The following is a 17,554-nucleotide window of genomic DNA, read 5'->3' on the forward strand; positions in this document are numbered from 1 at the left end:
GGCCGAAGAGCCCATGATGAGTGTCATGAACTGAAATTCTAAGTAAAGAGATAAGACAACCCATTAGTACAAAGAAGAGAAGCAGAATGACCTAGAAAGGACCTGAGCCCTAGAATGAAGACCACTACGTCTTTCTAGTTGTGCTAAACATCTCCTGCTGCATTAGAGCAAAGTCTCAAACCTGTGAGTCCCAGCTGCACCAGCTCCTGGGTCTTTGGCTCCCACAGCTCCCTCTCCCACAATAGCCCCCACAACAGCCCCCACAACCTCCTGTCTAAACTAACCTGATGAACTCAAAAGAGCCCAACTAAAACACACGTAAGTATGAAAAGTAGACATATTTTCAGAACTGGAATAAATTACTATAACGAGCTGTAATTTCTACTCATAATTTTTATTTATTTATAAAGTCAGTTTTAATGATCCCATCATCAGAGGGAAGCAGTATTAAAATCCACAACTACAACTAATCTCTAAAGCACTGACACATGGTTTGGAATATGTTATGGATCTTTGTAGCAGGTACAAAGATACATACTTCTTTTGCCCAAGAAGTATCATTATGTTGGACAGCCTCTACTGTAATACTTTAACTTCAACAGCCTCAGGTAGGAGGCCAAACAAAATGTGCTCAGTGCCCTTTACATTCTTTCCTATTCCTGAGGCAAAGGATTTGGATAATGACAATACTATCATAGGTTTCCTTCAACTTGGTCTCTATTGCAAAAGTTCTACTTTCATTATTCAGAACCCACTCTCCAATATGGTAGCCACTAGTCACATGACTACTGAGCATTTGAACTGAATTTAGATATGCTATTAGAGTAAAACACACATTGAATTTCAAAGACTTTATATAATAAAAAAGAATATATAATCTCATCCATAATTTTTATATTGATTAAATGTTGAAAGAACATTTTATATGTGAGTTAAATAAAATGTATTATTCAAATTAATTTGACCTGGTTATTTTAACTTTTTAAAAATGTAGCTACTAGTTTTGAAGGAGAACATGCACCCCAATGTTTATAGCAGCACTATCAACAATAGCCAAATTATAGAAAGAGCCCAAATGTCCATCGACTGATGAATGGATAGAGAAGATGCAGTATATATTTACAATGGAATATTACTCAGTGATCAAAAAGAATGAAATCTTGTTATTTGCAACAACACAGATGGAACTAGAGTGTATTAATGCTAAGCAAAATAAATCAGAGAAAGACAAATATCACATGATTTCACTTCTATGTGGAATTTAAAATACAAAACAGATGAACATAAGGGAAGGGAAGCAAAAATAATATAAAAATAGGGAGACAAACCATAAGAGACTCTTAAATGCAGAGACCAAACTGCCGGTTGCTGGAGGAACGTTGGGTGGGGGGACGTGCTAAATGGGCAAGAGGCATTAAAAGGAGGGCACTTGTTGGGATGAGCACTGGCTGTTATATGTAAGTGATAAATCGCTAAATCCTATTCCTGAAATCATTTAAAAAATGTAGCTACTAGAAATTTTAAATTACATACATGGCTCACATTTGCATATACACACACCTTTTGGCTTTCTAAATCAGAACCATCCAGTATGTATGCATATGTATATTATACACATATATAACATTTAAGCCATGAATAAATATATTTATGAGAACTTTTGTACATTATTTGATAGCAAATAATTCTTACAAAGACAGGTATAATATAATAATAGCATAAAAGAGGCCTCATTTATTGAGCTCCAACTTTGTGATGCGGATAGCACTAAAAGCTTCAGATAGATTATCTGTAATCCTTCCAACAGGGAGCAGTAGTTTGGACAAAGACTGTGTGATTTGCCCCAGATCACATTGCTAAAAAGTGTTCAACTCAAGCTCTGAATGTAGGTCTGTCTGAGGACAATGTCTGCACCCTGTACTCCTTCAAATAAGGAAATCGAGAGAGGCCCTGTTTGGAAGGGACCAAATGAAGCTCGCCTTACGAAGATGGTCATTATCCACTTTGGGCAAGGACTATCCAAAGCCATATATCTATCATTAAGAAGGTGCTCCTTTTCCCCTTTGGACACTGTGGAATGAACAATTTTGAAAACCGGCACACACACACCCCCCCAACCAGCCTGAGGAGTGCACTGCTCACCCTGCTCTGAGAAAGAATTTGCTGGAAGGACACAGAGTTTGAGGGCCCGCATAGCAAAGTACGCCAGAAGCAGCAAAACAATGGCACCAAGTGAGGTGTGGCCGGCTGTCTTTGGTGCCACCTCTCAGATGAGTTCTCTGCTCAATCCTTAGTGTGGCCAAAGCTTCTGACCCTAGTCCACCGTCAGAAAATGCATCAGTAAAGCACCACTAATGGAGTGGGAAGCTCGAGAATACCCAAGGGGAAGTGACGCTACCACAGGAGAGAAAAGCAGAGTCGCCAAAAAGATGGCCGAAAGAAAGAGCCTTCTAAAACCCAAAATATCTTATGCCATCAAGCTTTGGAAAAATTAGGCACGCAAAACTTTGGCATTCCTTCGTCCATCTTCTCTCCCACCATGCTCCCAGTCGAACAAGCCTTGGAAGTCTATAGACATCTGCTCAGCATGGCCACAAGTACCCACAAAAAGCAATTCTCCTTCCTGCAGCAGTTGGAAAAGTGGGGTGACGGACATGGAGGAGGGGGGAACTGGTCAGAAAAAAAAAAGACAAAAAGTTCAGTGACATTCAGACATGAACCTAGGGATTTCTGAATGGTTCAGAATAGGACACTGTCACCTCTGATTTAATTAGAAGACTGTTTTCGGGATGCTGAAGGTCTCGGCTCATAATCAAGCACTTACATAATCCTCCTCATTGAGTCCTTGTTTCTCAACAGAACTTTTCACCTCCATGGAAAACTTCTCAAACTCAGGTTTCACTGTCCTCAGTAGAGTGATTGTTTGGAGGGATGAGTATGCTTGCTTAGCTTCAAAGTCATGCTTGTCTCCTCTCTTCCACGAGCCATCTCCTACAGAGAAAGAAAAATATTTATAATTCCAAGGCAGTCACCATAAAGGGACCATTCTCCCTCTTCAGCTGCAGCGTGTCACTACATGTTACTTTTGGCAGCTGGGGCAAGCGGTATTGTCACAGTTCTGCACTTGGATATAACATGACCACATCAAGATCCTCAAAGGAGAAGAAGGCCTTTTGGACACGTGTTCCTTTGAAATGGGAGAGGAACATAAAAGCACTGTGGACTTCACTGCCTCAACCACATAACTGTAATTTTCAGCACCTGAGAATCCAGCACTGGAGGAGTAAGAAGTAAATTTGTCTTCCTTTCCATTCACATTTTTTTAATACCTACAATCAACCGTGGAGGTCAACCAAGTTGTTACTACTGTGCAACAAACCTGATGTTATGTAGATGTGGAATGACAGGAAAGTCTATGTGTGACAACACAAGTCTTGTGCACAAGACTTATGCACAAGTATGATAAAGCTGGCACCATTCACAGGGAAAAGTTTGACATTATTGATATTCTTTGAAATATTTCTGGAATCTCTTCAGAATAAAAGCAGCTCAGGTGAACACGAGGGTTTATATCTCTGTAGTGTTGGGAGCACCATAACAATTATTTTTTGGACAATATTCGTCAGTGCATCAATAGTAACAAAATTAAAATTGCTAACATTTATTGGACATATATAAAAATAAAAGCTCTGTTTATTGAGCACTTTATACATATAAACTCATTGAATCTTTACAAGACTCTCTGTGATTCGGGCACATTATCCTATGTTACAGATGAGGAAACTGAGGCATTGAGAAACTGGGTCCTCCCTGCTTCACAGCACTCCCTCTCACAAAAGCAAAGGCAGATTACATGGATAAGAATCATTACTCTTCTCGTTATGATTTCATTTTTGAGGAAATATGTGGCCTGCAGGACCCCAAAAGGAAACATGGGCTTCCAACATGTGGCAATAAACTGTTGTTTCTATGAATTACCATTATGACCCCTACAGATCCCTGGAAATACAACAAGGAATTCAGCCCGCTAGAGTTCAACATCAAAGTCAGTTGTTCACACCAAGCCCCTAGTCCACAGTGGACAAGTGGAGCCCAGCAGCTAAGCAGTGAGGATGCCTGGGGAGTGTGCAGCCAGGGCTCGGGGCACTCACTCTGCTCTTATAGACAAAGCTCCATAAAGAGTCGGTGGCTCTGGAACTTCTACCACAGCTTAAATCAGACAAACATTAACTAACTGTATACCACACACGAGGTTCTGTGATAGCCAGCACAGGACACGTCATGAATGTCTTGAACAGTCTCCACCACCATCACAGAGGGGTTTAGAGGGGCACCTGGGTGGCTCAGTCAGCTGGGCATCTGACTCTTGGTTTCGGCTCAGGTCATGATCTCACAGCTATAAGATTAAGCCCCCCGTTAAGCTCCACACTGGGTGTGGCACCTGCTTGGGATCCTCTCTCCCCTTCTCTCTCTCTCTCTCTCTCTCTCTCTCTCTGCCCCTCCCCAACTCATGCTCTCTCTCTCTCTCTCTCTCTCAAAAAAAAAAAAAAAAGAGGGATTCAGAAATAGACACGTAAATAACTGAAGTTATTACAGGGTAACAGCTTACTATAGCAGGAGGCGGGGGAATACAAAGAAACAATGCAGAGGGTAGAGGAAGAGGCAAGAGGCTCCCACACTCCTAAGGGGGATGGTTTCGAGGGAGGTGGAGGAGCAGGTATCGGCTGGTCCTAAACGTGTGAATAGGATTTTAATAGAAGGAGAGCAGGATGGAAAGGCGTGCTTGGCAGAGCCTGTGGCACAGGCAAAGGTGCAAATGTGTATGACATCAAGTAGGCAGCTGGGAGCCTCAGTCTAGAGCATGAGAAAAGGCAGAGGCAAAGAATTTATTTGTGGGGGCATCTGTATAACCATAATCCTATTAATAGCAACCATTTATTAATTGCTTACTCTGTGCCAGGGAGCTGTTAAAAGATAAATAAGACAGAGCTGAGGACAGAATTCATTAAGGACTAGATCCGCTCTCAATGAGCACAGATTAAATTTCAAGCCACCAAACAAAACTTGACAAAGTCCTCCTCCTTCATATGAAACCTCCCAAACACCAAGGAAGCTGCAACATGCACAGCAGCTGTGCCCGTAGTGAGTGAGTTACAGCCACTGCCACCAGCCAGGGGACCCAGCGGGGTGCTCAAGACCCAGGCAACACAGTCTCTGTTAAGGAGCCAGGTCCATTTGCCAGGAAGACCCCCAATTCTAAGAATGTCCAGAACATTCTTCATCCCAAGGAGGAACCCATTTCTTATAAGCATGCAATCAATACTTATTGATTCATTTATAATTGATTTGAGATACCAAGACTCAAAAGGAATGGTATTTTGTAGGCAAAGAGGGTCAGAGTTTCTAAGCTCCGGGAAAGAGTATTCTCCAGACACAGAAGAAAGAAAATACTTAACCCTAAAGGGTTTTATTCTGTGGAATTAGAAAATACATATACAACTGGAAACAGTAACTATCTCTGTTATGAAATAGGAAAACACTCTTTTCTGAAAGAAGTGAAATCCAATGTAATAAATCTGTCTACCACAATCCAAAGAGGAATAACTGTAGAGTTTTGTCTTCTAGAAAAAAAAATGGAAACAATAATGCTTAAATAAATCTGAGCCAAACTAAATAGTTCCCTTGTCACAACCATAATCGATACTGTAACTTATCACTTTTGTGGGCATTTCTTATTGTAATATGTCAGTAACATTTCCCATATACAGGGTGTTGAACACTGGAAAAGCAGAGTTAGCTTGGCATGATGCCCCATCAGCGAGGACAAATTTAATGCAGTAGACAACTGGGTGCCTCTAGAGATTTACGAGTGTAACAGAAGAATGACATGATCAGAATCATGCCTTGGGAAATAGCAATGGATTAGAATGGGGAGACACGGAGGGTTCACAGCCACAGTAATCCAGGCAAGAGGTTACAAGAGGCTCTAATGGGAAGTCACACACCAAAAAACTAAACATGACTCTTTTGGTAGTTAGAATTACAGGAAAATTTTCTTTTCTTTTCTTTGCATTTTTCTGAATCTAGTAAATTATAAATACAAAATATTTACTGCTTTTACAATCGTAAGAGGGAGAGTCCTTGAGAATAAAAGCAGAGGACAGTGCAAGAGGAATCTCAAGACTCTGAAGAGTTAGGGAGTGAGGGACAACAAAAAGAGAGGCACGTCGCTGATGACGCCAAAGAGGAAAGGAAAATGGGATGTTATTAAAGGAAAGCGCAGAGCCAGATGGCAGAAGAGGGATATGAGGTGGAAATGGTAATGACTTCAGTTAGGGTCACGGTCAACCCAAGGTGACTAACTACAGAATGCCCAAGTGACAACACCAGGCTAGAGTTGGAAATAGCAGTCTGACGCCAGAAAAAGGAGTGAGCACTAGAGAGTATTGGATGCCATTTCCAAACGGCTTCAAGTGAAACCAGGGAGTGACCACATTGGATAAGAAAGAGAAGGAGAAGGGTTGAGCACAGACACCTTGTGGATGCTGTTTCTGGTGGGCAGGAGAGAGGAGCTAACAGAGAACCAAAGAATGCTGTGCCACCAAAACCAAGAAAAACAGGGTTAGGGAGTGGGGAAGAGGAGAAGGTGGGTGATGGGCATTGAAGAGGGCACTTGTTGGGATGAGCACTGGGTGTTGTATGGAAACCAATTTGACAATAAATTATATTTAAAAAAAAAAAAGAAAGAAAAACAGGATTTCCAGAAACAAATGGGTGGAAACAATACAGAATTCTCTAGAGCTGTGCTGCCTAACAGAGCAGCCACCAGCCACATGTGTGACAATTTATTAAATTAATATTAAATTAATTAAAATTAAATAAAATTTTAAATTTGGTTCCTCGGTCACACTTGGCCACATTTCAGGTGCTCAATGGCTCCGTGTGGCTAGTAGCCACCATACTGGGCAACCTAGAACAGAACAGAGGCAGCGTCACAGAAAGTTTCACTGGACAGCACTGCTTTAGAGGCACAGGGACTTGTTCTGAGGTAGGCCAATGGCTTTGGTAGTGAGGTCATTGGTGACCTTGATGATGGCACTTTCAGAGTGGTGAGCACTAATGTCATATTCTTTCAATGCTCCTGAGCAAGGGATCAAGAAGATGAAAAAGAAGTCTGCTAGTGAAAAGTAGGGCAGGGAAGGTGATTCTTTGAAGTTGGTTCAGGAGTGAGGAAAGTGTTGCTTTGTTTTGTTTTAAACATCATGGAGTCCCAAGCTAGCATTTAGAGAAGGGCACAGAATATTTGTGAAAGAGGAAGTAACCTGCTCACCATCAAGCCCTCCTGTGGCCAGGGAGCTGGAACTGGCAAAAGGTACCCACACTGGGATAACAAGCTGAAACATCACAGAATACATCCAAGAAATGAATGCCTGGAGTTCACCTGGACTGACCTTGCCTCACTCTACCCTCTCCGAATGTCTAGGTGTTAAATGCTTGTCATGAGCTAGGCTGGTCCAGTCTTCCTCCCATCAGTAATAACAGCACCACTTACTGCGTGATTCCATTGTGAATGGCATTTCCTATAGCATTTCATTCTTTATTCCTCATAAAAACTCCATGAAGAAGATCTAAGTATGATTGCCACCTTCCAGACAAGGAAACTGCGGCTCAAGGAAATTAATGTGCCCCAAGCCACTTAGCTAATAAACAACAGTGGCAGGATTCAAATGCAAGCCAGACTCCAAACACTGGTGCCATGCCATACCTGCTCTACCTTCATTTCATCAGAGTTTGGGGTGTTGCAAGCTTTAAAACTGAGCAACCCAATGGGATGACAAAAATGTTAAAAACAAAGTAACACAGAAAGAAAGATCAGAGGAGGAAGCGTCTAAATGTTACAGTTCAAAGATTGCATGAAAGTTCTTTTTCTTTTCTCATGGTCACAAACTGACTTTAATGGGCATATACTATTTTTATAGCAAAACATAATAAATCTAATCTCTCCTCAATGTTTCTATTTTTCCACTTTTAGCAAGTCAATTTATGTGCCTTACCTAGCTCTACTTCACTTTCATCTTCACCTTAATTAGTGCTCTCTGAGTTAATCAGGAAGTCAAGAAAGCTCTACAGTAATCTTACAGTCCTGGACAGGATCACCTAAATAACCTGCCACCTAACTTACATCCAAAGACAATAATGCCAATGAATAAGAATGCCAAGAGGTGCTATTAAAAACTCTACAAGGCAATATATATCATCTTCTCTCTAGATTTTGTTAAACCTATCCTTTCGGTCTTATTTTCCATCATTTGAATCCCCCGCCCCCCATAGTATATTCTGAATTCCTGTAACAATATAATTTGGGCAAATCTGATAATTTTTTTGAGTACTCATCAAGACCAAACAATCCAGTAATCAGTAAATATGAACACAGTGTCCATATGTTTTTTTTAATCCAATGGCAAGGTAAGTATTAATTAAAAGAGAGCCTTTTCCTAGAACTTGTATGGAGGAAGCACAGGGAGAGGAGGATGTTGAAAAACTTTTCCCGAACATATATCTGATTCTTCAGGCACAAAATCTCAGAGAGGACCCTTTACTGATAATGGACACCAGAATCTTGGTCCAGGTCCCCCTGCCTGCCATCAGATTCTGTCTACTGCTTCTACTCTGAGGAGGAAAGGGCTTCAGGGTCTGTGGCAAACATGGACATTTGTTTCCCATCATCCATTCTTCTTTCTCCATTAGTAACAGATTCCTAAATTGATTTGGGACAACAATGAGTCCAGCTGAAAGCGCACATTTACTGCCCTCTCTCACAACTAGGGGTAGCAAATGATATGTAAGAAGTTAATGAGAGAGGCTTCCAGAGAGCCTTCAAACAGAACTGAGTCAACGGAGATGGTCTCTTTCCCCCTTCATCTTGCCTAGATTGAAGACACAATCCCTGGAGTCCTAGCCACCATCTTGTGATCTTGAGGATGGACACCGTTCACTAAGATTAAAGGTGCCAAAAAACAGAAGAAGTTTGCATCCTTGATGACATTATGGAACGACCACCTCTGCTCTCAACTGCCCACCTCTGTAAAGGATAAACCTCTACATTTGTTTAAATCACTATAGGTGGGAGTTTTGCATGCAGATGTAATTCTTAATGCACCTACATCCATTCCTAGGCTGTATTAGATAAAGTTGGTTAATTTGTTAATGGAATGTATCGCCTGAACTTATCTATAAAACTATACCAAGAAGAGTTTATGAACTTACCATTTTTTGAGTACTATATATAATCATCAAAGCAAACTAACACTAATAATAAAGCTAATATTTATTAAACACTCATTATGTTTCAAGAAGTTTTCTATGTATCTCACATACATTATCTCATTTATTACTCAGCCTGATACGAAGAAGTAAGTACTATTATTATCATTAGAAGAAACTACGGCTTGCGGGGGAGGGCAGGGTTGCATCAATTTGCCAAGAGCACAGCCCCTCAGAGAGACTGATGCCAGAGCCCAAAACCTGACAACCATCAGGTGAAAAAGAAAGGGTACCTAATCAGAAACACCAAGGATACATTGTAGGTTATATAGAGTACACTGTGTAACTCTGCAATTAAATTTTCAAGAAGCAGAAAAACTGAATTCATGGAAAAAATATGTTTTAAAAAGTTGACCCAAAATTACACTGATTATACACTAATATAATGCAATGAGAAGGACACAGCATCGCTTTTGTAGTACTCTTGCCAAATAAGTTTAAACTCAATCTTACCATGTGAAAACAACAGGTAAATCCAAACTGGGAGACATTCTACAAAATAACAAACTCATCAGAAGTGTCAGGTCATAAGTGACAAAGATTAAGAAAATATCACAGATTGGTAAAGATTAAGGAGATACAACAACTAAATGGTTTGGATCCTGGAACAGAAAAAGATCATTAGGAGGAAAGGTAGTAAATTTCAAATAAGACTTGTAGTTTAGTTAGTAGTATTATACCAATGTTAATATTCTTATTTTGATAATTGTACTATGGTTATTTAAGTTGTTAACATTAGAGGGATCTGGGTAAAAGATATACATGAACTCTCTATATTATTTTTGCAGATTTTCTTTAAGTCTAAAATTATTTCAAAACTATTTTTTTAAGTTTTTCAAAAATTACCTCTAAAAAGAAGTTAGGTCCAGATACAGAGTTGAATTGTTTCCATCTTTCAAGGAATATTCTTATGGTATATAAACTGTTCTAGAGCACAAAAACAATGGAAAGTGTCCCGATTAATTTTATAAAGCTAATATAAACCTGACATTAAAACTGGCCTCAAGGCAAGAAAACTACTGTCCAATCTCACTCATGAATATAGACTCAAAAATCCTAAATAAGATTCTAAAAACATAAAATCAGCAGTGCATCTAAAAAAGTCATCATGACAAAATGTACTTAATTCCAAGAATACTACAAGGACTCAATATTAGGAAATTTATTAAAAGTATATGTCAAGTGTATTTGATAACATTCACTGCTCATTTCCAATTTTTAAAACCACACTTAAGAAACTAGAAATAAAAGGATACCTTATAACATGTGCTTCAGTTCAAGAAATCAAAAATTAATATAATATATATATTATATATATATTATATTATATATATAATATAATAATATTCTGGAGGTTCTTGCCAATGCAATAAGAAAAGAAAAATATATATTCAACTTCAAAATGAAGGAAAAACTCTTGTCCTATATGAAAATGATATAAAAACTACTGGAACAGAGGATTTAATATGTGGAATTCTTGCAAAATAAATAAATAAAAATTCATAGCTTATCTACATAACAACTACAATTATAAAATGTAATGGGAAATGATCACCATCATAGTAACAACCAGAAAACATAACCTCTAAGAATGAACTCAACAAGAATGGTACAGAACATAAATAAAGAAACTGAAAAACTTAGCTTATGGACATAAAAAGAAGTTCAAATATATAAAATAATTTAAAAGTTAGACGATGTAAGGATGCAGAAAAACAGACAATCTCATAGCTTGTTGCAAAAGCATAAAGTGGTAAACCTCTTTAGAGGTCAACTTGGCAATATCTATCAAAACTTAAAACTTTTGACCCAGAAATTCTACTTCAAGAAACTTATCCTACAGATAATATGTATGTATAACTATGTGTATGTGCATGTGTGCACGCACATACAAAGCCACTCAATATAGGACTGTTCTTAATAGTAAAAAGCTGAGAACAGCATAAATATTGAAAAATGACAGACTATTTACATAAAGATGGCATATCAGCATTACAAAATACTATGTAGCCACACTTGAAACAGTATCAACACTTTATTAAAAAATATTTTCGTAAATATGTTTTTTTATAAAATAAGCAAGACGTACATACTTCTACATATTATCAATATACTTTTAGCTGGGTGGCAGAATTATAGTAACTTACTTTCTGCCCTGTGATTTTCTATTTCTCTCAAATTTTCTTAATACTCATGTATTATAATTAGCAAGGAAAAGTAATACAAGCTTTACCTGCAGATGCAAGAAATTCCGGTACCTAATATTTGCATTGCCCTGGCCCATTTATACTGTGCATTCACATCATTTTCTCCGAATAAATACTATGTTTGCATTACCAACTTACAAAACTCAGGATAAATGTTTTTCATTTTTCACCAGTCTCTACTACTATCTCAGTGAACTCAATGCTATAGCCAATAACATAATTACATTCTGATCTGTGGTCAAAAAGTGAAAGCAGAATTTTGCTTATGCAAAGAGAAGGGGAAAGACAACCATGGCAGCAAGGAGGAAAAACATGGTGTTTACCCTACAAGCCTCAAATCTCCAATCTTATCCACTACAGGAAGCTGTAGCTACTTGTGTTTCATCAACTTTTGTTTATCCCTGTGAGAACTGTGTTTTATTATCTGTTTATTCACAATGCTCTATTGCTTGGGTTGCTTGAATAAGCCAGGGTATCAGAGCAGGAAACTGAGGTGGATGCTTCAATGTCTAGATCCTGTCTAACCATATCTCAACAGCAAGAACTGGGAAGTCGAGCTCAGCATAAACAAGCCATTTGCGATAAGCACACTTACGATTCCCTAGAACTGCTCAGCTTTGAGCAGTCAAGATGCAGTATTTAAGAAAATGTGCCATTGCTCTATACTGTCTCCTTCAGAGAGAGCCCTAATCACATATGGAGAAAATGTTTTGTATCTGTGATCTTCCTGGCCTTCTTAAACACCCTCCATCACAGGAACACTGGGAACTTCCCTGGATCCATTTTAAGAAATTATATTCTTTCAATCATATGTGTTGGTGGATCTCGAACTTCTACAAAGGAGAAGCTTAATGGGCAGTAATCTGGAAGGAAGAGGGGCTGGGAGCAGTAGCTTTTAAAATGTTTTACCTCAATTTACAGTAATAGTTGTTTTACTTTCACACTATAACCCATTACAAACACATGTGTAACATGCATAAATATATACACACATACAATTATATTTCCAAAATAAAAGTTTTATGAAATAATACACATGCAATGTGTAATACACTTTGACATGTTCTATTATGTTGATATATTCTAGTCTATTCTATTAAAAATTATGCCCAAATCTCACTAACATTCTTCCAATAGTCAATCATGGTGGCAACCTGCAGTTGGAAACACACTGAGGAGGGGTCTTTAGGGCCTGGATTTACAACCATCTGGAGGACTGGAGAGAGCTATGCTCACTCCCAAACAAGTCTGTTGCCATCACCAGTATGAGGTATCTGCTTGCTGAGTTCTCAGAGAAGAAAAGCATGAGAACTTACAAGAAGTCCCCAGAGTGTTCAATATCACAGATTTCTAAAACCCTTTTTGTGGAACCAGATCTACTGAGGTAATTCAAATTACTGGCTTTCTCATGACCTCGTTTTGACACCTTCGAGGGAGGGGAGACAGGAAGCGGTATAAGCATTTACCGTAGGAAGAGCTGTTGAAGAGCTCAATGTTGAAGAAGGCGTAGTCTCCACTGGTCATCCCGTGCTTGTGCGCTGCCAGCATGATGCCCCGGACCGTGTCACTGCTTGCACACATGATCACCACTGGGGAAGGAGGAACAAACAACATGCATGAAACACCCCTTCCCAGAGGATAGTGGGGACGCGGAAACCAGGGGAGGGAGACAGCGTACTAATATAGCCCTTAAAGCATCTCCTCACTCATTACTTACTAATTACAGAGGGAATGAATAGTAACTTTACAGTGGAGAAAGCAAGCGGTCACTGGCATAATCAAGTGATGGAAGCCAATATTATCAACCATGGGAACACATTCATGAGCCTACACCCAGGATCCAAATGTCAGATGGGCAACATAAATCTAATCAGGAGAGAGGCCAAAAACTCAACTTGGGGGACAGTCTATAGAATAGTTGTCCTCTGCTCATGAAAACGATCAGTTTCATGAAAACAAAGACAGCCTGACGAGATGTTCTAAACTAAAAAGACTTTTAGGAGCAGAAAATTAAATACCGTGTGTGATTCTGGATCCTAAAAAAAATAATAAAAAGTGTTGCTATAAAGGGCATTATTGAGACAACCGGAGAAATCTGAGTAAGTCTGTAAATTAGATAGCAGTGTTGCATCTGTGTTCAAGTTTTTGCTTTTCATATTTATACTGTGGTTACGTAAGTGAATGCCCTTGTTCTTAGGAAATACAGACTTAAGTATTTAGGGGTAAGGGAACATGATGGCCCTACTTCTCAAGTGGTCCATAAAAAGATCATTGTGTGTGTGCGTGTGTGTGTGTGTGTGTGTGTGTGTGTGTGTGTTTGAAGAGGAGTAGGAGGAGAAGGAGGAGGGGAGAGATTTGGAATGAAAGCTTATGTGGCAAAATGTTAATAACTGGTAACAATCTGGGTGAAGGCTGTGCAAAGGTTCTTTATACTTTCTTACATCTTTTCCAAAAGTGTAAAATTACTTCAAAATAAAGTTCTTTAAAAATACCTCAAATGTATCATCAGATTTACCCAATATAAGCCAGTCAAGTGTGTCAACTGCTTTTAATACTTAACAGCATGGAAAATACATTTTCCTGAAGAAGCAAACTGAATGGTTTGAGGGAGAACAGTCATTTGGCAAATCAGGATTCAGTGAGGGGTATAAGCTTTCTGCCGTCTGAATTTTGAAACATTTTTCTCAAGCTGTCTCATCATATATAGGAAATAGTTAACAGAATTCCAGGCCCCACCTCATGTTCTCTCAGCTTATACCCACACTTGTCAAACTTGAGAAGCTTTAAACAGCTCCAGAACATTGTTGCCCGCCACATAAGAGCTACATCAGCCAACAGTGAAGTGGGTACCTGGCCGTTATCTAGTTAATTTGATCATTGTTGATGGCCCTGGTCCATCAAAACACAGACCACTGTGTTTTGCTGCATACATGGAAACAGAAGGCCTGGAAAGGCCTGGGGGCTATAACCATATTATCACCATGCGTGCAGCCCTCCGCAATGTACACGTTCTTTGAAAAAGCATGGGTGCTGAAAGACGTAAAACAAACCTACGTGAAGGTTTACGCACTTGATATTCTGTTTACTGTGCATGTTAATTCAAAGTGTTCAATCATGACTCTGACATTTCTTACCACAAAAGGGCTCTGTGTGCAGGGTAAAAGCTCTGAAAAACAAGTTTTAACAATACAAAACTCCTAAAGGTCTATAACTGTGGGGATAGGTGTTATCTGTGCCTGGAAATATTGTTATATATTTGGAATAAATAGTCAAATTCCAAGGTGCCTTAGCAAGGAAGCTTTCAAAGAAACTCTTCATCGCTCATTATGACCTAGACCCTTGTTTTAGCTCTGATTCAATTCTCGACCCTGGAATGACAAAAGAGCCATAGAGTCCTACAGAGCAGCCAATAAGGACAAGGCTGAGGCTGGACAAGTTTGAAAAGCACAGATTCCAAGAGTGGGTGTCTGCGGAAGGCCCTGGGAGGCTCTGGCTGACTGTCCAGCAGCTCTTATCAGCTTTTGATCAACTGATCATAGTCTGGAGCTTGGCTCTAAACCCCTGGATATAGAACCTGATTCTGTCAGCACATAAAAAATAGAGTCATTGCTTAGAGGCAGAGTCCCAATAACCTAACTCAGATGTTTTGGGTTTTTTTTTTTAATGGTTATTCATTTTTGAGAGAGAGAGAGAGACAGAGCGTGAGCAGGGGCAGGAGCAGGGAGAGAGGGGGACACAGAATCTGAAGCAGGCTTCAGGCTCCAGGCTGTCAGCACAGAGCCCGATGCAGGGCCTGAACCCACGAACCATGAGATCATGACCTGAGCCGAAGTCAGACGCTTAACTGACTGAGCCACCCAGGCACCCCCTAACTCAGATGTGTTTAGGCACCCTGAGATGCAGATTACTTGATTTCAATGATAACCAGAGTGGTCACGAACACATTTGTGTCAGCATATACCCGGGCATGCCAACTGATAAGCCAAATTGTAAGGTAGTAGAATGCTAGTGAGGATGAAATCAGACTCAGGGACGTCAGTTGGAGGATTCAGGCACCCAAAGGCACCAGGCCATACAAGTGCTATACCTGGCCCAGGACCGAGCAGGCTGTGTCCTTAGGCCAGAGCACAAGCTTCCCCAAGTCCTGGACAGGCTATGCCCAACACCTGCCCCTCTATAACTTCTTTGTCTATTTTTACAGTCCTGGCCCATCTCCTCCCTATTCCTATCACCACCAAGACCAAACCTTCTGACAGACATATTCTTTCTTTAAAATGTCAGTACCTGCTTGGGCTGGGCAAGAGTGACCCACAGCAGCAGTGTGTCTATGTAAGCACACTTTGATTATTTTTTTTTAAGGTTTATTTATTTTTGAGAGAGAGAGAGAGAGAGAGAGAGAGCACAAGCGGGGGAGGGGCAGAAAGAGACAGAGACAGAGGATCCCAAGAAGGCTCTGCACTGACAGCAATGAGCCCGATGTGGGGCTTGAACCCACAGACGGTGAGATCATGACCTGAGCCAAAGTCAGATGCTCAACCGATTGAGCCACCTAAGTGCCCCGATTTTGATTATTTTATACCTCATCCACTTTGTGTTGACCATGTAGTTAAACTCCCAAAAAGGAAATCTTAATTTCCAAGTCCATGGACAGGATATGGTTTTTTTCTTGCATAAAACAAACCCATAATGTACATTATCATCCAGTTTAAGTTGGAACAAGTACTCACAGACACCAGCAGAGCAGAGACAATGCAGAATCCTTCTCGATCTGTAGGCTGTTCCCTAATCTCTTATGGCTATTTCATTCATGCCTAACTCCACAGTAACTATTTTTAACAACTTGCCTTTATACAATCTGTCGGAAGGTTTAAAATAGTTTTCACTAAAATAGCTTTCTCTTCCTACTCATGTTTCATCAGTTTATATAATAACTAATTAAATTACATACTTATGATAATAAGTACAAGTGGTATAAACACATTTGGCAACAACTCTTGGAAAGGACACGGACAAGTGTGAGAAGAGTGTGGGCATACTCAGGAGAAGTATACAACTACCAGCATTCACCAACAGTCAATAAAGTGTACAGAGAAAAAGAGACCTTCAGCTAATCCTACAGGCTGCTTAAATGAAGGTCAATTAAGACAATTTGTGTTGTATTTAAGTATAGTTAAATATATAAATACTAAGTTTTTTGGTCAAATTGTTAAATTTCTGAAAGAGGGGATGATAGTGTGATCCTAAGTTTCTGGGTGTTCTTCATTCTGCTCTATTTTTCTCTTTGCCAAAGAACTTGTGATGTTCCATGGCATCCTCCACCATCTGATTCCCAGTGTCTTCTGTAAGTGACTTCTCACGATCACAATATGTTCTTGCAATCACTCTAAGAAGGGCAGAGACAGAAGTGCAGAGGGGTGACTACAGAGGTCAATTCAGAGAACCAGAAACAGAGCAGGTAGCATAACTGAGTTAGGAGGCTATCTTTTCCCCCGGCTCAAGTTTCCATCTGGAGCAACCTCTGAGAGAGTGACACTCCTCATCTCTCAGTGGACCTCCATTTATCCCTCTCCCCCCACCCACCCCAGAGGAAAAGGACTAAATTGTTGGATTGGTGAGTCTAAAACCAAAAATGGCATGCTGGACCCAGCCTTTTCTTCCTTCCTTTTTTGGGACATGTCTGCTTGTGGAGGGCACATATTAGGGGAGAAATAATAGCAAATATGCCCTCTTGGCAACAAAGCTAAATCCATATTTTCTAATACGTTTTACCAGCAGTAAAAACATATTCTCAGAGTACCTGGGTGGCTCATTCGGTTAAGCATCTGAATCTTGGTTTCGGCTCAGGTCATGATCTCATGGATCACGAGTTTGAGCCCCGCATCGGGCTCTGTGCTGCCAGCGCAGAGCCTGCTTGGGACTCTATCTTTCTCCCTCTCTCTCTATGCTCTTCCCCTGCTCACTCGCTCTCAAAATTAATAAACTTAAAAAAAAAAAAAGGAAAAGAGATGTTATGTCATGAAAGT

General features: G+C 39.9%; 1 protein-coding gene across 4 annotated transcripts in view; it reads right to left on the reverse strand.

Moving 5' to 3' along the window:
• Positions 1–17,554, reverse strand: part of NPR3 (natriuretic peptide receptor 3) — a 91,924-nt gene that overhangs the window by 63,673 nt on the left and 10,697 nt on the right. For all 4 annotated transcript variants that reach the window (XM_053201678.1, XM_053201674.1, XM_027075099.2 and 1 more), the window contains exons 2-3: positions 12,998–13,120; positions 2,825–2,991 (exon numbers count right to left, since the gene is read on the reverse strand). In XM_053201678.1, coding sequence (XP_053057653.1) covers positions 2,825–2,991; positions 12,998–13,120 — 290 coding nt within the window. The remainder of the gene's footprint in view (positions 1–2,824; positions 2,992–12,997; positions 13,121–17,554) is intronic.

This window comes from Acinonyx jubatus, chromosome A1 (assembly GCF_027475565.1).
Source record: "Acinonyx jubatus isolate Ajub_Pintada_27869175 chromosome A1, VMU_Ajub_asm_v1.0, whole genome shotgun sequence".
NCBI lineage: Eukaryota > Metazoa > Chordata > Mammalia > Carnivora > Felidae > Acinonyx > Acinonyx jubatus.